Below are 22,030 nucleotides of genomic sequence, written 5' to 3' on the forward strand. Positions count from 1 at the left end.
TGTGGGCTCTGAAAATACTTTTATTTCCTGTATGACTGAAACTTGTATCCCACAGAAGATGGAGTAGTCTAGCTATTACTAATTAGAGCCCTGCTTCTCTGAGTCACCCCAGAAGTCAGTGAGAACTGAGCTCTGTTGGAAGACAAATGGAGGGGGAGCAGCACTGGGGTGAGACCGGGTCACTTGCTGAGATTATTGTCACTGTAGCCATCTTCCTCTTGCTTGCTTCCAGTTCCTTTTATTTGTACTGGATGAGAAAGAGTCTTGGCCATGCTTTTAATTATGAGAAAAATTATTTTTAGAGCAATCACAGTATCAATATCTATTACAACCACAACCATCACAGGTGAGGCCATGCTGAGAACAAGGGTGGGAGCTCAGTGGGGTCCCTTCCTTTCTTTGTTTTTCCCTCTGTAATTATGTGAGCTTTCAATCCTGGAAGGGAGGGGTACCTGGAGTCACCTGAGGACGGAAGAGCTCCCTTGGGTGGCAGGAATTCTGTAGTAGGTTTCTCAACTCCAGAGACTTCCTTCAGAACTAAGAATGAGTGATCTTACAAGAGTGGAAACATAAAAGATTACTTTGGGTAGTGAGATTACCAAGTAATTAAAGGAGACCTACAATCAGACCTAAAAATATGGAAACCTTTGCCTTATATTCATGCTTATAGATCCAATATTAATATGTTCTATGTCCACAAATTGATGTTGCAAGATCAGTACTAAAACTCCCAACTGTTCTTTTTAGAAGACTTAAAAAGAAATCGAGAAGCCAATTCCGAGATTTTTGTAGAACTATAATAATTCTAAAGCAGCCAAAGCAATGAAAAATAGTGGGAAAATAAACCTACCCGATTTTCAGATTTTTCTATAAAGTTTTGACAATTAAGATAAACAAAATAACCATCAGCCCAGTGGATTCAAAATTAGACCCATACATCCACATGCACTACTTTTCAGCAAAGGTACAGGGCCAATTCAATGAGGAAAGGGTTTCAAAAGTGGCATTGAGGTGCTAGCACATGGCTGAGTTGGCAGAGTGTTTACTTAGTGTGCAAATTCCTTGGGTTCCATACTCAAGTCCATCTTGATATGGCTGCACACACCTGTAGCCCTAACACTTGGAAAGTAGAAACACAGAGGATTAGAAGTTCAAGGTCATCTTCAACCATACAGCAAATTTCAGGCTAGTCAAGGTTACATGTGATTCTATCTAAAAACAGAACAAATGATATACTCCCCAATACACCCATTTCTACACAGAAATAATGATTTGACATATCACACAGAGAAGTCCAAGCTGGTGCCTAACTAGAGCCTTCACATCTCCTGCAGTGTTCATGATGCTGGAAGTACTTGGTTCATCAACAGAGGAGAAAGCTAAACATCGACCCAGATACAAATCGACAACCAAATCTACAAGTCTGCAATCTATGGTGGTGACCTGCCTGCAAGATATGCTGGTGCACAAACATTATGGGATCAACAACCAACTACTCTCTGATTGGATGAACCCTTGCCTGATACTGCTTGGGTGGCCATGAACTGCGTAGACCTCAGGTCTAGGGAAACCCAAATACTATTGTTCTGCTAAGAGAACATGGTGATAAAATGACTCCTAATGACACTCTGCTATGCCCACAGAGCAGTGCTTTGCTCAGTCATGATCAGAGATGCCTCCTATTGCGATGGATGGAAACTAACACAGAGTCCCACAACTGGACAATATGCAGAGACTAAGAGATTTTGGAACAGTCAGTGTTAATCGGAAGTCATCATCAAACTCCCCCTTTCCAGGGTACAGGGAGCTATGGAAGAGGAAATGGAAAGGTTCTATGAGCCAGAGAGGATGGGCAGCCAACAAAACAATGTCTTCCAGACACAACAGGACTGATGCATATGTGCAAAGAGACAAGTAGTATGCACAGATTCAAGCCAGATGAGGCTCCCAAAACTGAGGGAGGGACAAAGGCTCTCACCCCGATGATGTAGCTGTCTGCAATTGACACCGACTTGCAAAGGAAAAAAATTCTTTTCTCCAGTGGAGTCTCATTGGGTATATTAGCTACACTTAAGAATAGGCCCTGTGGTGGTTTGAATAGGAAGGACCCCTATAGACTCATGTGTTTGAATGCTTGGTCCACAGGGTATGGCACTGCCAGGAGGTCTTGTTGGAGGAAGTGTGTCATTGTGGGGGCAGGCTTTGCAGTTTCAGAACTAGCTCACATTAGGCCTAGTGTGGCATTCTCTTCTGCTGCCTGCACATCAGGATACACAATTCCCAGCCCTTCTCCAGCACCATGTCTGCCTGTGTGCTCCCATGCCTCCTGACAAGCTGATAATGGACTAAACCTCTGAAACTGTAAGCCAGCCCTAAGTAAATGTTTTCCTTCATAAGAGCTGCTGTGGTTACAGTGTCGCTTGATAGCAAGAGAAACCCTCACTGAGACAGACCCCATGCCCAGTAGTAGATGGCCAACACAAAACAACTCAACGGTGTTTCTGTAGACTTTTTGTCTCATGTTGCTTTGTTTGAGCATTTTTGTTTTTATAATTTTTTGAGATTATAATTTGATTATAACAATTCTTATCTTCCCTCCCTCCAAACAAACCCTTCCATATACGTTTCTCTGCTATCCTTCAAATTTATGTCCTTTTTAAAACTAGGCTTTTTTGGTTTTTTGGCAATCTGCTTGAATATTATAGTTTCTGACATTTTTGTGTCATATTTCCTCTCTCCATTTCTTTTTTATTCTAATTTTGTGATAAATTTTCTCTCTCTTTTATATTCTAATTTTTTAGCTGTTTGCTTTCTAAAGAGAGAGGGAAAAGGGTGGAGTTGGGTGGATAGGGTGGAAAGGATCTCGGAGAAGTCAAGGGAGGGAACCATAATCAGAATATATGTATGAAAATTTCTTTCAATTAAATAAAATGATGATAAAAAATCTATGTATTTTATCATATGTAAATTATATCTCAATTTAAAAAAGAAGTGTAATAAATTGTAGTTACAGGTACCAATATATAAAATATCTAGGCCTGATTGTTAATTTCTCATCTTAAATTATACCTCATGAAACTGCAAAGCTTCTTCCCCATCCATACTGTCTTATAAAAATTATTCCTGTATTTAAAGCACAGTGGTATCCAAATAAAGTCCTTAAGGTCTTCTTCTTCTTCAGGTATAAAAATATCAATATAAAATAAATAGTCGATTTTAACACTCTTGGCTGGTTAATGGAGGCACAGGAGCAGCTGCCTGTGTCTGTCATTACAAATGCTGGCTGCTGCAAAAAGAATGCAGGCAGACAGTACCGTTAAATGAGTTTTCAGAGTATGCACACCTCACACCCAAATATAAGGCCACACATTATGATATGATATATAGAACTTAACTAATTATTTTTCGGTTTTTTTCTTCTAGATCACCTTTCAGGCAAAGCAAGGTACCTCATGTAATTCATTCTTGTATTTTCAGAAAAACCTAGGGCAGTGTCTTGAAAACAATAGATTTCAGCATTTGTTAATTATATGCTTGAATTAAATAATGAATAGATTTACTATTTAGTTAAAATTTATATCTATCTGGGTGGCAGTGGTGCATGCCTTTAATCCCAGCACTTGGGAAGCAGAGGCAGGAAGATCTCTGTGAGTTCAAGGCCAGCCAGGTCTACAAGAGCTAGTTCCAGGACAGGCTCCAAAGCTACATACAGAGAAAAACCCTGTCTCAAAAAAAAANAAAAAAAAAAAAAAAAAAAAAAAAAAAAAAAACCAAACCAAAAAAAAAATCTAAATTTTACTCATTATAATATATAGTTTAGTGCAACTGACTTATAATTTTCACATGAAATGTCTGAACCAGTAATAATCTCATTTGATAATTTATGGGACATACATTTAAAAGTATACTCCATGATATACAAATTCAACCAACCTCAGATTAAAGATGTCACACCACACCATATTAACCATTCTAGATTTTAAAAAACTATAAAAAGGTACACTGTTTTTTAAAACTATAAAAACCACAACCACCTTTCAGTTTAGTTTTGATTGCCATGTGTGAATATCTGAAGATTATAAAATGAAGGCTTCAAGGACATAACTTAGTTTGAATACCCCACTGACACAATCAAGTAAACGTGTAAGGAAATGGTTCTACTGATGGAAACTTGGCCAGTGAGAGTGATTCTTTTGGCAGCTGAGGCTTCAGGGCTTTCCCTCCAGGCAGCCCTCCTGCACACACAGTAAGTGTCCTTCTTCCAAGATTTCCTGCAAGTTAGGACAGGCTCAAGATGGTCAATGCTGCTTCAGATAAGACACCTAGAACTCCCTGCATGCCCTGGGCTTTCATCAGGAAGCCAGTGGCAAAACATCAAGAGTGAGTGCCTCATTCTACATGGGGACACCCACGATCATGTTATTTTTGGGAGAGCAGCTCTCTGGCTCCATAGATATCACTTGAACAGAGTAGCTGTGTTCTTCTGCTGCGGTTGCACGGTCCATATCCACCAGGCACATGCACTGCTTCCCTGAAACAAACAAAAAAAAATGCATCTTGAGACACCTTTACTAGCAATGTATTCCTGTGCACACACAGGAGTCTTTAGTGACGACATCCATCAGTACTATGGAAAAGGCTGTGTTCCCTAAGTACAATTTACTTTAGACTTAGTTTCTGACCAGTGTGAAGACACACTTCACAGATCAAGCTTGATGAATAATTTCCTTTTTTCTATTATTATTATTATTATTATTTTGTTTTTTCAAGATAGGGTTTCTATGTGTAACAGTTCTGACTGTCTCAGTACTTGCTCTGTAGAACTCAGAGATTCACCTGTCTCTATCTCCCAAGTGCTGGGATTAAAGGTGTGCGCCATGACTGCTGGCCAGAAGGCTAACTTTTAAAAATGTAATGATAAGTATATCTCAAATTGCAACTATCCATTCTACTTTATACTTTGGTCAAAATCCATTTTATAGGATCAAAATGCAGAATGCATATAAATGCTATAAATGCAGAATAATATACTGACAAGGGCCCATCTGAAACACATGTCATGTTTCTACCGGGAGTTTTGTGGGGCAATGAAGAAATAAGAAGTGTGACGTGTCTGAGAAAATTCTTAACCGTGCGCTAGTTATTTCAGGCAGAAGTCAGTGCTGAGTGTCATTACCTCATTTTCAGACCTCACCTCATTAAGGTACTGGTTTTCTATTTCCTTAGAGGAAAGCTCACTGGCAAGCAAGCAGCTTATCTGTTTTCCTTTGGAGTACATTTTAAATTCCAAAATTAGATTAGAAAAAAAAATGACTTGAGGCTTTCTGTACTAAAGCCACTACTTGCTTTTCTAATCCGAACTGTTCTACATTCAGCATCCAAAGTTCTCATTTTCCTGAAAGAGGTTACTGACTGCGGAGTCTCAGTCCTTCCATCTCCAGTAATTACAGTAGGCTCAGACATGCTTTCACGATACAGTAGCTTAGCTGGAGTCACTGATGTCACATCAGCAGTGAGCACACATCACTGAAATAGAAAACCGCTCGTGGAAAAAGTGATACTCTCACAGACAAAACAAAAGATGAAATTAGCAAGGAAGGATGAACGAGCGTCTCAGAGTCACAAGGCTGGTACTACACACGTCCTTAAAAGGAGTCAGAGTGTGAAGATTAAGTGGGCGAGAAACCCATACAAAGAGGGATCTAGAGTTCCATTCCTCCTCCCCAACAGGTAGATGGCTGGGTTCTTTCTTCTCTTAAAATATTTTCTTCCTTAAAGATGTGTGCGAATGCTTCCTCATCAACTTCTCAGTTAAAATGAAACATCCCCCATCAGAACGGGATGCTCTGCATTCCTTCAGGACCCACCCTGGCTTTACAAGGCAGCTCACTGACGCTTGGCTTCAATCCCAGTACAGTTAATTTTCCCTTTTTCATCTTGTAGAAGAATCTCATATTTTCCCATGCTAAGTGTCAATACAACTGAAATTCAGTTGTTGGCAACCTATCTTTTGGCGGTTGGCAAGTTTCCAAAAATGTTCATTAAGTGGAAGTGGCAAGATCTGTGACAGACTGACTTTGTCTGAACCCCTACCTGCCCTTTTCCTTCAGTAATCTTGCCAGATATGCTTCTGTCCCAATCCTAGCATTGCTCTTGCTTGACACTTAAAAACTCACATTGACCATGGCCACATCTGTCCACTACACCAATCAGGACATATTGATCTCTATGGTTTGAATGTGTTTCCCCAAAAGCACACTCTGGAAACTTAATCCTCACTGCAACTGTGCTAGGATGTGAGTCCCATGGAGCCACAACTGGCCATTCGTATGAGCGGATGTAGGCTGTTACTGCAGGGTGGGCTCGTTATTGTGAGTGTGAGTTCCTTCCAAAGGGACAAGTGTGGCCCCATCTCAGGGAAGCCTTCCCTTCCATTGCTGGTGCTCTCCCTTGTGCTCACTCACTCACTCACTGCTGATCTGTTTTTCTCCTTTGGCATTTGATACCTTCTACTAATGTTATGATTCTGCAAGAAGACACCCATCAGATTTAACCCCCTGATCTCTAGAACTGTGGACCAAATCAATTTCCATTGATTGTAAAGACCAAGACTGCAAAACTAAGAAACACATCTGGTGTAGTTATAACAGGTACACATTATACCAATTTAAAATCAGAAATGGGAAATCAGAAGGAAGAACAGGAAAAGAGGGAAGAAAATGAAAGGCTTTCGGCAAGAGATGGAAGTTCTGGGCACAGTGGGAACAGGAAGGGAGGTCCCTTAGCTGCAGGTCTCGGTGCCTTTCCTAGTGCGAGCACCGACTTTAGAATTTAAAAGTAATTATTTACCATATAATATCTTCCTGAGTATAAACTAACTACTTCAGTTGGGCTCAAAGAAACAACAATCTATTCATGTACACACGGAAAATGTAGGTTATGTTGGAATTTTAGAGTGTATGATAGTGGCCAATGTGGGATTTCTAAGAAAAAAAAATTAAGATGTGATTTAATCCCCAGCAGTCTATCTTAATTCCTGTTTTAAGGAAGCAGTATTGCAGGGGTGAACAAGAGCTCTGTGTCTAGAAGACAATCTGAGGTCGTGGTGCGATTCTAGCACCTGTCAGATGAAGAGTCTTATTCCTGTCTTCAGTAAAATGTAAATCATTGCGTCTCTCTCACTTATTTCCAGTGGTCAGTGTGTGATAACAGTTGCTATAATTCTTCTAAACACTATTACTTGGAATGGTTCTGTGGTCCTTTAACCTGAGTAATGTTCAATGCTGCAAATGCTGAATATATATGTGTAAGAAAACTTTTCTTTAGGAAAGACAGTTTCTTTATACATTCTTACTGAATCAGCTTTGGCATATGGAATGGACATTTACAGTTTCATCATTTTCTTTGTGACTTTGGGTAGATTCTGAAGTTCATAACAGTAAGAAAGATTTCCTGTGAAATCTATTCAGTGTACATCACAGAAATGGGGTAAAAGATGGATGCCAACCAAGATGTGTCACCCTGTTATCAAGTCCTGTTAGTGCGCATTATAGTTCCTGGAAGAACAAGCTTTCTGAATGACAAGTGGACAGTGTTTTCCCCAAATAGACCAGGCATGCTGGGCACACTCCCCCAGCAGCTGTTTGGTGAGAACACATACCTATGAGTCTTCTCTGCGGTGGAAGCTGGACAGCTGTCTGATCTGCAAATCTGCACAGGATCATGTGTTCCTAAAAGGAGCATGAAAAGAATGTAGGTTTATTCCAGTTAGCTCAAATATTACTTCTTAGACTATATATGTCATGTTACTGAACAGTCATTAATGGTGATATTCAGAAAGACGGAAACTGCTCTACTCAGATTAGTGACTCAAAACAATCACGACATTTGGGAAACGTCTCCACACGTTTCTTGAGTTTCTGTAAGCAAGAACCTAAGAACAAACAAAAAAAAATAATATAAATGGCAAGGGCAATGGGGAATATGTGGGATCTGGACGTGGCCAGCAGAGCCAACAATATCTGACATTTTATAGAAAAGTTTCCCTCCATTCCGGATTATCTTTCCAGCATGCCATTAGAGGGAACAGCCTTGAAAATAGTTTCCCTCTAAAAGCAAGAGTGGCCCACTTCCTGGGAAGTCAGCATGAGGATGATGGGACTCTGGCTGCTGCTACTGTTATAAGCAACAGCTGCCTTTTGTCCCTGACAGGAATCTCTTAACTCTGTCAGCATTTACCACGCCAGCTAACTTGTTAACTTGTATGTAAGGGCGGGGGAATCTCAGATTCTTTCCAAAAGTAATTCTCTACTCAGAGAATTAATGTGAATCTGAAACTTTTTTTTATTGATTTTTATTGAGCTCTACATTTTCTCTGCTCCCCAAGCCATACTAGATAGTTTAAAGTAATTCAATATATCTGATTATATAAGACAAAATTTGGGATGGAAAAGTATGAAGGATGAAAAGTTGTATACACTGGTTGATGTATATAATCCCAGCACTCAGAAGACAAAGGCAAGAGGGCTGCCATGAATTTAAGGCCAGGTTGGGATAATAATGAGTTCCAGGACACAGGATGAGAGCCTGTCTCAGATAAAACAACAAAACCCTAATTGCACAAACAAAGTATATTCACAGGATATCTAGATGTTTTTAATGAGGTTACCTTGTATGATAAAGTTTTCTTGAATTTTTCACTGGAATAGGAAACAAAAAGGAGTTAGTTACCACTTTAAAGGTCAAATAACTCATTAAGATTAGGCCTGTAATATATTAACTTAATTAGTATCAATTAAAAATAATTTGTGCTTTTACATAATTTGGAAACAACAGACTGTAAGTTTATACCTCTACCTTTGGTGGATTAGCTCTCATCCACAAAGAAATGAATGTTCTAAATAGCTCCAAGGACACAGAGCAAAATGACAGTAAATCCACAAGGCTGTAAAAAGGGTGACACGAAACTGAGATTTTTAAATCAGTAAAAGTAGGATATAAATCTGACCAGGTCAAACTAATATTCTTACACACCTCTTAGACTTATATATTTCTTACATGCACTGTAAAAATCACACATTTTATCAGGTTTTAACTGTTCAATAGGCTTCAAATTATAAGCATGTAAATAAATTACATACATAAATATCCTCTGTCTGTCTATCATTCAGTGCTTCCTTTAGTTTATTTGCGAATTGTGGCAAGAGCAAAATAATGAAAGAAAAAAAAAAGATTTGTTTCATGCTGTTAAAGTCTAAGTAAATTCCAATGAAAAATTTCTGAGGGTTTTTAGAAGCAGTGTGTGACTACTGATTTTGATTTTGTGTCCTGAGAAGTTTTTGGGTTTTTTTTTTTTTTTGACATAGGGCAGAAGTTACCACACTGATATATTTAGCTTCTGAGTACCAATAACTATGAACCAGAGAGTAAAATGCCACATACGGTTGTCTTCCAAGTTGTGAGAATTAAAATTTCCGCCTCTTCTATGTGGGATAAGAAGAATCATAAAGATGGCTATTAAATCTAATTAACACCCATGAATACTATTTATTATTACTTTGAAGTAAAACCCTATATTTTTGTTTATTTACTTTTTGTGTACGTGTGTGTAGGTGGGTGGGTACAAATGTCATGGCATGTGTGGAGGTCAGAGGGTCTGAGGGGGGGAATCAAGCTCAGGTTGTCTGATTGGTTGGCAGGTGCTTTCATCCTCTGAGCCATCCTGGAGGCACTATGGATGTCATCTAAGTATTAGCACCAGTTCACATTTATGGAGGACTTACCCTATGCCCTCCTATTCTTTCCGTTGTTTGATTTAGAGAGAGAGTCTTAATCTGTGCCTAGGCTGGTTCTGAACCTGAGGCAATCCTCCTACTTCAGTCTCCAAAGTGTCAGGATTATAAGCATGCACTTGGCCTCTTGGCCACTTCTAAGTACTGTTATTAAGGGCTCACCAAAGACCTTGCAGTAGGTCCTATTACAACCTCATTTTGTCTATGAGAAAACACAGGAAAATAGCAAAGTAACTTCTCTGAAGTTAAATACCTTATAGAGTGATAAGCATACTGTACCAGGTCAGTATGTTTCTAGACTCTAAACACTTGGCCATTACACTCCACTGTTTTTTACAAAGGATGGTTCTGATTTCATTTAGAACAACACAGGAAAGTGTGGAAGCCAGCAGACTTCTACTGGACTGGCTCCTAAACAGACTTGCTTCTAACTTGATCTGGAAGAAAAGGCAAGGACAGACAGAGGAGAGCCACTCATCCTAATCCTGATCACAAACAACACCTGCCACACTATGGAAAAGGTAAACAATCTCAAATTCAAATCTCACTGCAACCTTATTTATTTATTTATTTATTTATTTAATTTTATTTTGTCTTTTCAAAACAAGGTTCTCTGTGTAGCCCTGGTTGTCCTAGAACTCGCTTTATAGTCCAGGCTGGCCTCAAACTCATAGAGATCGTCCTGCTTCTGCCTCCTGAGTGCTGGAATTAACGGCGTGATCACCACTACCCGATTTTGCTGCATCTTTACTAAACAAGTCATTCCCACATCGGTGTCTTAGGTAAAAGGTTAAACTTCACCTTTTTGGGAAATTAAACTTGGATGTATTCTGAATGAAGCCATAACAGCAAGGGCAGGTGATGAAAGAAGCCCGCTTCTGGATACAGTGCTCAATCACCATGTCTGTCGCCACGCCACAAGCATGCAGCGCCACCTAGAGAGCAGAACCAGACGTTAGCACTCGGCTTCTGAGCTGAATTCTGAGTACTTAAAAGGAATCTGAGCTCAACTCAGGAGAAGCAGACACAAAAAGCAAGAGATAACCAAGATGAGCTGGAACATCTTAGAGCAGAAAGCAACATGCACCTAATACTACTAAAGGTTTGTCAAAGAATTTAACAGCAAGCCAAAGGGTATTACTGAGCAACATGAAAAAGCATTCACGAAAAAAATAATGGGGAGCATTGATTTAAAAAAAAAAAGCAATGGACAAAGTATTCCAAATATCAAATTTATGAGCCAATAATGATATCTCAAAAATCCAAAATTAAAAAAAAAAGATAAATAGGAAATACTGGGAAAAAAACTGTTTTTTTTGTTGTTGTTGTTTTTTTTTTTGGTAGCACACCATGTTTCTAGGTGGCCATTTGTTGATAATGGAATGTAATTAAAGACAGAATGATAAACTAGATTATTGCCATTCTGTAGGTTTTAATTACACAAGGTAGGGAGGGTCAGTGATTACAAATGCTGCTAATGCAGAGACAAGCAGACATACCACTAGCACCTATGATGTAGTCTAACTCAAAACTGAGGCAGAATCTAATCATGCTTCTGCAGTCTAGATACTTTTAAATATTTTTTTTAATTTATTTTTATTTTATGTGCATTGGTATTTTGCCTGCATGTATGTCTGTGTGAGGGTGTCAGATCTTCGAGTTACAGGCAGTAACCTTTAGTCAAATAGTCAAGAACAATTGAATGTCCAAACCCAACTGATGTATCTACAACACTCTGAGGCTCTGGGAACACTGCGGAAGACGGGCGGAAATCGTGTGAGAGCCATAGGAGTAGGCAGGCTGCTGTGAGGTGGTGCGCTCTAATGATACCCATGTTGCACCCATGAAATCTTAACTCCGTGGTCTCCTGAGCAAGATCTATCGAATGAGCACAGACATGGATGGGAGAACCTCACATGTCCCTACTAGATGAAGAGCTACAGGGAATCATGGCTGCTAAGGGCGGGAGAATCTGTCTTCTCCAAGGAGCAGGTCCTGGTACCGTTAGCCCAGGATCAAGTTTCAGACTTGATGCTCACTGAATGTCTATTACCTTTGCACAACCATAAAGTCAAAAACTGAATGAAGACACTTCCTGGTCATCCTCAGGGGCTACTCGGCCCGATACCCCCTCTCTCTTCCTATCCCTCCAGCTTGCATCCACATCCCTCCCCCCCTCCATCTGACTCCCTTCCCTCGTTGACCACATAACATCTCCCAGCCCAGCCTGTCCGGGCTCTAGGACCGAATCCGAATTGGCAGGGCAAACGGGAGGGTTGTAGCTCCTTTGTTCCCACTAGCACTGGACTGAGCTCCCAAGGTCCCAATGAGGAGCAGATGGAGGGAGAACACGAGCAAGGATGTCAGGACCACGAGGGGTGCACCCACCCACTGAGACAGTGGGGCTGATCTATTGGGAGCTCACCAAAGCCAGCTGGACTGTGACTGAAACAGCATGGGATAAAACCGGACTCTCTGATCATGGCGAACAATGAGGACTGATGAGAAGCCAAGGTCAATGGCAAGGGGTTTTGATCCTACTTCATGTTCTGGCTTGGTGGGAGCCTAGCCAGTTTGGATGTTCACCTTTCTAGACATGGATGGAGGGGGGAGGACCTTGGACTTTCCACAGGGCAGGGAACCACGACTGCTCTTTGGATAGGAGAGGGAGGGGGAGAGGAGTGGGGGGAGGGGGAGGGAAATGGGAGGCTGGGAGGAGGCGGAAACATTTTTTTTTCTTATTCTCAATAAAATAAAAAAAGAACTGAATGAATAAATAAACAGACGCATTGTTAGTCATGAATTATTTGTATTTTCCCTTCAAAACAAGCATTTTATTCTAAGCTACCATTTTATTGATATTGGTTTTGATTTTAACGACTAATATAGATAATGGGAAAGGGCTGTGAATGGAGTCTTGTTACTCTATAGGTAGATTATAAAAAGCTATACATGTGTTTGCTTAGGAAAGAATACAAAATTATTTTCTTTAGTTAGTCTAAAGAATAAAATTATTATTTAGCTCATAAGAGAAATTGAAATTATGGACTACTTACCCCGATGTTAAACATTCCTGTAAAATACTCCATATTTGCTTGAATGAACCATATATTGCTTAAGCCTAGTTCGTCACTTCTCTTCTTAGCACGGATCAATGATAATTCCTTGTTTTCTATTAATATAACCTAGATTTTATGCAGAAAAAGTATTCTCAGTAACACAATTCAGACATTAGTGCTGAGCATTATCACTATATTTCACATCTTACTGATACTGCAGAATGTATTTACTATCCTCTATCCTGTATGACACACCCGACACAGAAATGAACAATGCAATGATAAAAGTGAAAGAAAGAAATAGCGGTGTTTTACGTATTCAGTTAGACTGAAGTGTAATGGGAGCTCAGATGATGACTAAGGCAGATATTAATGGAGGACTGAGATGAACAGAAATTAGCTAAAAAACAGCTTGGCCTGAGGAGTACGGTATGTCAGCATTTGAAGAGCCAAGAAAGCAGTTTGGCACAGTGTGTGGTAACAAAGAGAGTGGGAGAGGGGGAAGGGTGGAAAGGCTGGAGACAAGGTGGAAGAAATAACGGGAGCTGTATCCTGTACTTAGGATAAAGCAAGGTTCCAAAAATTGCAGTCAATAGCTTGGATTGGTGCAATAAGGCCGAAGGTAGAAGGAGCCTCCACCGGTAATCAGAGGTAAAAATTAAAATATTGTTATTATATTTTTCTTATGCATGCTTTATAGAAGAACACTATATCACTTTACATAAAACACTTGCTGTACAGTTGATATTAAAAACCTTCTGGTTTTACCCAGGGGAAGCTGATTTTCAGGTCAATCTACCTAAGTTTCCAGGAGAATTATTAGGAAGGGGAAAGATGCCCCACCTCCATCCTGCATCTCAGGACCCTGCTCTGTGAGCTTTTCCTCACTGCTACAACAGGGACTGCCTCTTCTCCTCAAACTTTTATTTATTTTGCTTTTGTTCTCTAAGGCAGTGGTTCTCAACCTTCCTAACTCTGCAACCCTTTAATACAATTCCTCATGTTGTGTGACCCCCAACCATAAGATTATTTTGTTGCTACTTCATAACTATAATTTTGCTGTTGTTATAACAGGAATACTTTTGGAGACAGAGGATTGATTGCCAAAGGGGTTGTGACCCACAGGTTGAGAACCATTGCTCCAAGAAAGCAACGGACACCACGCCAGTCATTTTTCTACCAGCTCTGAGTGCAGAGTGCACTATCTGCTTTTAAAAATGACAGTTTCTTTTACCAGATTTGTGTTGAAAATTAAGTTAGTTTTATTGTATTTGTTTTATTCAATAATGGAAAAGTATCTGTTTTACTAAACACACATACTTTAAAATATTGCTAACTCTACGGTGGTCATATTTTCCTTTTGTTCCCATTAAGATTCTGATCTGAGGAGTTTACTTCCACACAAAGTATGTGCCACATATTGATGGCAGATAACTAGCAGCGCAAAGAGCGGAGCCGAGGCCGGGCACGGTCTGAACTGCTCCACTTGGTCTTTTCTCCGCCCTCACCTGGCAGGACGGCAGCGTATGCGCGAGAACAATCCCAACATGGCCCTGCGAAGTAAAACAAGAGAAATAACTTTGGTTCCCATGGCTTTTGTTCATTATTAGACAGTGATCTTGCCAGATAAAATCATGACCTTGAATGCAATGTAGCAAGGTCTCATGATCTTGGAAAGGATAAAGGATAAAGGAGACATGATACCCCGCCACTGCAGAAATCCACAATTCTGTCACCAGGTTTGGCTTGATTTAGCACCATGTAAACAAGGTTGTTTAACTGCTGCTGCTTCCTTAAAGCTCGGTCAGTGGACATTTTGCCTGTGGAAGATAAGAGATGAAGAAAACAGCATTATGAGGGACCAATTAGTCAGAACAGAGATTGATATAGAGAAGGGTGTTCTATGTGCATATGTCCACATATACACCCATCAAAAAATGAAGTACAGATTCCATGTAATTACTGTGAGTAGAAAAGTAGAACCCAGAAACTAGTTCTAATTTTGATGTTGTAGAATATTATTTATAATGTGCCATATCTATTTAGGCTGTGGAACATTTATTTAATGATGCAAAGATGTGTTGCATTCTCTCTCTTTTTTTTTTAATTTATTATGTATACAATATTCTGTCTGTGTGTATGCCTGCAGGCCAGAAGAGGGCACCAGACCCCATTACAGATGGTTGTGAGCCACCATGTGGTTCCTGGGAATTGAACTCAGGACCTTTGGAAGAGCAGGCAATGCTCTTAACCTCTGAGCCATCTCTCCAGCCCCAAGTTGCATTCTCTTAAGTTGCATTTGTTTAACTCTGTGAAGCTGCGTTACTTTGCCTGTCTAGAACACCTGATTGGTCTAGTAAAGAACTGAATGGCCAGTAGCAAAGGCAGGAGAAAGGACAGGTGGGGCTGGCAGGCAAAGAGGATAAGTAGAAAAAGAGAGAAAAGAATCAAGGAACGAGAGAAGGAGGATGACTCCAGGGGCTAGCCACCCAGGCATACAGCCAGCTGCGGAGTAAGAGTTTAAGTAAGATATACAGAAGTATGCTAAGCCCAGAGGCAAAAGGTAGACGGAATAATTAAATTTAAGAAAAGCTGGCTAGCAAAAAGCCAAGCTAAGGTTGGGCATTTATAAGAAATAATAAGTCTCTGTGTGTATTTATTTGGGAGCTGGGTGGTAGGACCCCCAAAGAGTAATGAGACCAAAGAATAAAGCAAACAACTACATTTTGATTATAGTATTTTAATTAATATGTACTTGAATGTCTGACCCCAGTTGGTGGAGCTGTGGAGAAGTTATAGAACTTCTGGGGTTCGGGGAGCTTGTTAAAGTACATCACTGGAAGGTAGGTAGGGGAGACTTTTTAGGGTTTACAGCTTTACTCCACATCTGCCATCATCTCCGCTTCATATATGCTGATGAAAATGTGAGCAATCTGTTCCCTGTTCCTGCTGCCTGCTTTCCCAACCATGAGGGCCTTGCCCTCTGGAGCCAAAAGCAAAAATAAACTGTTTCTTCTATAACTTGCTTTTAGTCCTGGAATTTTATCATTGCAACAGGAAAGTAACTAACACATTCACTATGCAACTTTTCTTTCAATGAAGACAGTTTTCCCTAAAGAGTACAAGTAATATCTGAAAAATAAAATCCCAAACCATAAAGGTTAAATCAATCTGAATACATGAAGAAAAAAATATTCTAGTCCTCCATTGCTCCCAGAGATATACTGTAAAAGACTGCCAACTTCAGCACTGCTTCCATTTCCTTACAGAGTTCTAAGAACAGTTTAGTTATTTCTGTATATCCTCTAACTCCATTTCTTTCCGTGGGACCCTGAGAAACCAGGGAGCACAGGTGTCACATGGTCAGAACGACAGGGTTGCTGTATTCGGAGGGAAAATGACTTTCCTTTTCCCACATCAAAGCTTCCTGTCCTCATGAGTCAGACATGGAAATTTAATGCAGTTAGGGACTAAAGATGGGCATTTCCAAGTATGAAATGCTCTGGGCAGCAGCATGAGATCATTGTAACTTGCCTTTCAAAAGCCCACTTGTAGCATTCCCAAAACATCCTTAGAAAGATGAATGGCATCACTGTCTGTCTTAGGTATAAAACACATTCCGTCAGTTTGATAAAAAATATGCAAAGATAGACTTTCTTGCTCCAATTTAAGATTAAAAATATTTTTCTCTTTTTTCTTTTTCCCATTTTCCTTCCTCCTTGTAATACTAAATTTAAAAACTAGGAATATTTTATTAGAAAAAAGAAAATTATAATAGCCAATTTCAAAAGTAACATTGACATGCATATACTATATCTCTAATCCTTAACTTTCTACCCATATTCAAAATGTTATATTACAGACATCTTTTTATGTCAGTGCATTTGTCTCTAAGCATATACTTTAATGGCACACAGTATTACACTGATTATGTATAAACCATGGTTTCAATAACCTGTGTTCAATTCAGCATTCAATAATATAATTGCTATTACATGGCTGAATTTTTACACATTCTCAATCACTTATCATGCCTAACCTGAGTTTCAAACATTAAGAGTTTGAAAATCAGCCTAGTTATCTCATTTGTAAAGAGAGTTTAATGTGGCTTTGTATTCTAAAAGAATACTCATTCCCTCCAATAATGTAATTATAACCATTTCCACATAGAATAAAATGAGTCCCTGTAGTTTTCCTTTTCATGGAAACCACCAGAGCTTTTATCAGGACAACTTGCAAGCACAAAGCACAACTGAAACAATTTATCAGTGAACACTTCTGCATTAGTTTCATTATTGCAACAAAATACCTAAGGCAGGTAGGTTACTTATGAAGAAAAGGAGAGGCTCAAGGTCCAACCTCGACAACACTAGCAGTTTTTAGGGTCCACAGTACATTACACATTTACATGGTGAGGCATGATGCTCCAGACATTAGGGTTGGGTGGGCTTCTACAGCAACACAACTGACTCATTCATTGATTGGTTTACCGTATGTGTCTGCATGCTTACGCTATGGAATGTGTGTAGAGGTCAGAAGACAACTTGCTCGGGAGTCAGTTCTCTCACTTTATTTACCATGTGGGTGTCAGGGCTAGAACTCAGGTCATCAGGCTTGGCAACAAGCAGCTTTCCTGGATGAACCATTTGCTGGCCCAGGCCCAGACTTTTATAACAGCTTTTCTGTTTTAGAACTTACCAGGAGACTACCACATACCGTCTGGAGCAATAACCCCAATGACTTATGACTGCCCACTAGTTACACCTGCTACAAAGAGCATCAACACCATGGCAGGCTCTACACCATCCACCACATAGCTTCTCCCATTAACAGCTCACAGCATGTGAGGCAGCGCACTCTTGCTTGCTCCATCTCACCATCCTAGTTTGTCTTATGCTTTCTGTGGCATGAAGGCTTAATTTGGAACAACAGACTAAGTATATGGGAGATAGCCAGGCAGTGGTGGCGCACGCCTTTAATCCCAGCACTCGGGAGGCAGAGGCAGGCAGATCTGTGTGAGCTCGAGGACAGCCTGGACTACAAGAGCTAGTTCCAGGACAGGCTCCAAAGCTACAGCAAAATCCTGTCTCAAAAAACAAAATAAAACAACAAAAATATGGGAGATGAAGGTAGGTAAGATGGCTTGGTGGGTGAAGATGCTTGCCTCCAAGCCTGAGTTTATCTTGTGACCCACATGGTGAAAAGAGGCAACTAAGTTCTACATGCTGTTCTCTGATCTCTCCATGTGCACTCCATGAAACATACATGCATGCACACACGCACACACACAACTGAAATAAGAATAAAGGAGAAGAACACAATACACAAGAATATGTACTTTGAGGGTCTGTCTAAGGGCTGAAGTCCCAAATGCTGCTGCTAAGTGGCCACAACGAGGCAAAGAGCAAGCACACACTTATGTCTTTCCCCTATCTGTGGAGTTACATAAGACAAAGTACAAAGGAATTCTATTATTTTGTAGAAAAGAAGAACATTATTAAATGGAGTGTCTAGCTGCAATCCTATAAAGTGCTTCTATCAAAAACTCAGAACAGTCTAACTCCCTCACGTTTGTTTCAAAAGCAAGCTCTGATAAAGACTTGCCTTCCTACGATTGTCTTTGCAAGTAAATACATCTACGCTGAAACAAAAGGTGAAGACAGAGAGCTTCTCAGATGTGTGTTTACGTGGAGGGACTGCTAGATTCACACTTAAGCTAAAGTACAGCAGCCAGATGCCTAGATACTTGAGAAACTGCCTCCAATAAAACATTCTCTCTTCCCATTCCAGATTTATAAATATTATGAAGTTCCTGGAAACATAAACAGGATCTCAAGTGTATTCAACAAGGTAAAAAATAGTGTTTTAGAGTATGTACTAATTAAAAAATGAAACCCTACTTTGTATTTTTATTCAGTGTCCTTGTATCTAAAACAATTTACAATATAAAATTGCAATCTACTTTTAGCTTAACTAAAAATGAAAGTGCAGTGGAAAAAGAAATCCAAGCAGAGAACATTTGAATATATATGATGTCATGATTCTTCTGCAGTGCAATCTTTGTCTAACTCACATTAGGATGCATTTGATTACCTAAACCATGTGACTGCTTTCTGCCTGTTGCAAAGTGAGGAAGACAAGGTTTTTAGGCCAGGAGAAGACTTGTTAAAAAATCAAAGCAAGAAAAGAAACAAAAGACTTAACTGGGCTGGAACACTCTTTGGGGTTCTGGCAGTTCTCAATGTTTTGTCCCTTGGTGCAAAGCAACAATGTACCCTGCATGTTATAACTTGCTTATGTAAGAATGTTAAGAAAACCCTAAGGCTAGACATATACTAAAGTTCTTCAATAGAGATCCTTTGTTGTTTTGTTCTCAAAGCATTTCTTTAAGTTACAGCATGGTCACATTGTATGAATTAAAAAATATAACTAATATGAAGACTGAAAACTAAAGCACTTCTACTTGAGAAACTATAGAATCAAGAAAAAGAAAATTTACTCAACAGAGATCACATGGGTGCTTACCACCCCTTCTAGAAAGCCAGTCAAACAACTGAAGGACAGAGCACCTTTGGTTATAGGTAGTGTTAAGAAAGTCTTTACCTAGTGACCACCCTGATTGTCATCATAGAACCTACATCCAGTAATGATGGAAGCAGATGCAGTGACCCACAGCCAAGCATGGGCTGAGCTCCTGGAGTTCAGCTGAAAAGAGGGAGGAGAAATCATATGAATAAGGGAGGTCAAGATCATGATGGGAAACCACAGACAGCTGACCCGAGCTAGTAGGAGCTCACAGACTATGGACTGACAGCTGGGGAACCTGCATGGGACCCTCTGAATGAGGGTGACAGTATGTGGCTTGATCTGTTTGACAGTGGCACCAGGACCTATCCCAAGTGCATGAACTGGCTTTTTAGAGCCCATTCCCTATGGTGGGATACATTGCTTAGCCTTAGCCTTGATATGGGGGAGGGAGGCTTCGCCCTGCCTCAAATTGGTATGCCAGACTTTAAGGGAGGAGGCCTTACCCTCTCTGAGGAGTGGATGGGGTTGTGAAGTGGAGATGGGGGGAGGTAGAAGGGGAGGGAGGGGGAACTAGGTTTGGTATGTAAAGTAAATTTTTTAAATAAAAATATAAAAAAATGATAAAAAAGGAAAAAAATAAAGTATCTTCAGGCTAGGAATAAAAAAGAAAGTCTTTTATCATGCAGAATAGGGCAATAGCAAGTGAAGCTCAGGTTTCTTCCTAGGGTAGCTATGATCACCTTGCATGGAGCAACAACTTATTGCACGCCCAGTATTTGCTCTTATGCTGAGGCCAAATCTTCTCAAAATATGTAAGTCATAATGTCTGCCCTTAAGGTCCTACTAGGGTATCTAGCAAGAATGTATATATTGAAGATGAAACAATCCCTGATCCATCTAAAGCCTTCATAGAGACCTAGAACATTATTACTGAATGAATTGAGGGAGCTTGTCTAGTGGAAAACCACAGTGAGCTCATTTGTGCTTGAAAACCAGGGCTCTATGTGTGGAGGGGTCGGGGGCAGATCAGGCAGATCTGAAATTGTAAGCAGGGGCGGGTGAGGAAGGACACTGCTGGTGATTTTGACCTTGGCATCCTAAACAAAACATGGCCTTACTTTAATATATAATGTGCTTAGACCTTCTTAATGCCGATTTCTATTTGAATAGGGAGTACCATTATTTTCTGAATTACGCACTAAAGATTTTCTTTGATAATGATAGCCTGAATCATTTTATTATAATGTATGAGATTATTCATAAAACTTTCTGGAGCATTCATCCTCAAATGACGCTCATTGCCATTAAGTGATATAATTAAGAAAACAGATTCGATCTAGGGAACTCATTGGGTCACTCTGAACCTTGGAGCTGCAGACCATGAATCTCCTGGACTCCCTAGGGGCCTTTCTCTCTTTCCCAGTTGCTCCCTGAGGTGTGACATTCTGGCTCTGCAGAGCAGTAAATCAGAGTGAGCTCCGCCTGGATGTGCTTACTCAAGTCTCTCAAAGCTACCCAGGTACCTCTCTCCTTTGTTTAAATACCTCCAAGGCTTAAGAAACAAACAAACAAACCAAGTAATAAGATTACTTACTTTGTGGTAGGGAAACAAAACCTTTACTGACGGGGTCCTCAATAACCAGCCACACTTCTGATGCATCCGCATGTACTAGCTCCATCAAACTTCACCAGCCACATCAATTCTTTTATATTTGATAATAATTTTTTTATCAAAATCATAATTATATTATTCAATAATAATAATGAATGATTTTTCAATTGTGCTTTAAGCTGCATTTCAATTCAGTGTGCTAAATTTCACAGGTTCTATGCATGAAGCAAGTTAGGTATCAATGTTCTGATTGTGTTTGTTGAAACAGCAAAATAAACCAATTATGGAAGTGTCTTAGATAGGAAAAGTTTCTGAAAACTCTTGTGAGAGAATAAGAAAGCAGCAGTATAAAATCACTTTCATTTCAGAGATAACATGCCAGAGATGCTAAGACTTTAAATGGTTCTTTGGTTAAGAAGTCATTTTCAGGCTAGCATCACTAATCCTCCTGGCCACACAGACCCAGTGAACATATTCTTCCAGTAGTGGGTACCCATAATTGTCTCATACCTCTATGCCTGTTCACACACCCTGTGATCCAATCTATGAAATCATTACAGAGTCATGGTATCTTTACGAGTGTAACTGTACCGCATAGACTGTTAGAACATTTGACAGTTATTACCACAAAAGACAGAAGTTCATGGAAATTCATAATATCAAAAGAGGCCACGTTATACTTTCTAAATGACTGAGACACTTTCATAAAGACTGCTCAACACACAGTCAGGCAACCAGCATAGCCTGCACAAAACCGTTTCAAAAATGCTGGAGATACAAACATGTATAATGCATGGTTTCTGCCTTAATGAACTTATACCTTGTTTACTTATTATAGAATATCCCAGGAGAGCTTATGAAATGTATTTTGTTAACTATGTTGTCTAACATATATTTAAAGAAGATATAACAAAAACAAAAATGCACGCATCTCCTAAACTTCTAAAATGATTGATAACACTTTCTGCTGCCAGGACTCTGCAATCTAGGGAGTACTTGCACATTTAATATACCATCACCTCAAAACTCCCTCAGTTGTT

General features: G+C 39.8%; 1 protein-coding gene across 3 annotated transcripts in view; it reads right to left on the bottom strand.

Moving 5' to 3' along the window:
• Positions 1-3,768: 3,768 nt before the first annotated feature.
• The window catches only part of Gstcd (glutathione S-transferase C-terminal domain containing), an 80,200-nt gene continuing 61,938 nt past the window's right edge, over positions 3,769-22,030 (bottom strand). For all 3 annotated transcript variants that reach the window (XM_050120520.1, XM_050119052.1, XM_050119814.1), the window contains 7 exons: positions 14,555-14,670; positions 14,359-14,403; positions 12,848-12,976; positions 10,593-10,726; positions 8,669-8,699; positions 7,661-7,730; positions 3,769-4,531 (listed from right to left, as the gene is read on the bottom strand). In XM_050120520.1, coding sequence (XP_049976477.1) covers positions 4,395-4,531; positions 7,661-7,730; positions 8,669-8,699; positions 10,593-10,726; positions 12,848-12,976; positions 14,359-14,403; positions 14,555-14,670 — 662 coding nt within the window. In that variant the 3' untranslated portion in view covers positions 3,769-4,394. The remainder of the gene's footprint in view (positions 4,532-7,660; positions 7,731-8,668; positions 8,700-10,592; positions 10,727-12,847; positions 12,977-14,358; positions 14,404-14,554; positions 14,671-22,030) is intronic.

The sequence above is a fragment of the Alexandromys fortis genome, unplaced genomic scaffold (genome assembly GCF_014885135.2).
Source record: "Alexandromys fortis isolate MF-2015 unplaced genomic scaffold, M_Fortis_MF-2015_v1.1 scaffold_19, whole genome shotgun sequence".
Taxonomy (NCBI): domain Eukaryota; kingdom Metazoa; phylum Chordata; class Mammalia; order Rodentia; family Cricetidae; genus Alexandromys; species Alexandromys fortis.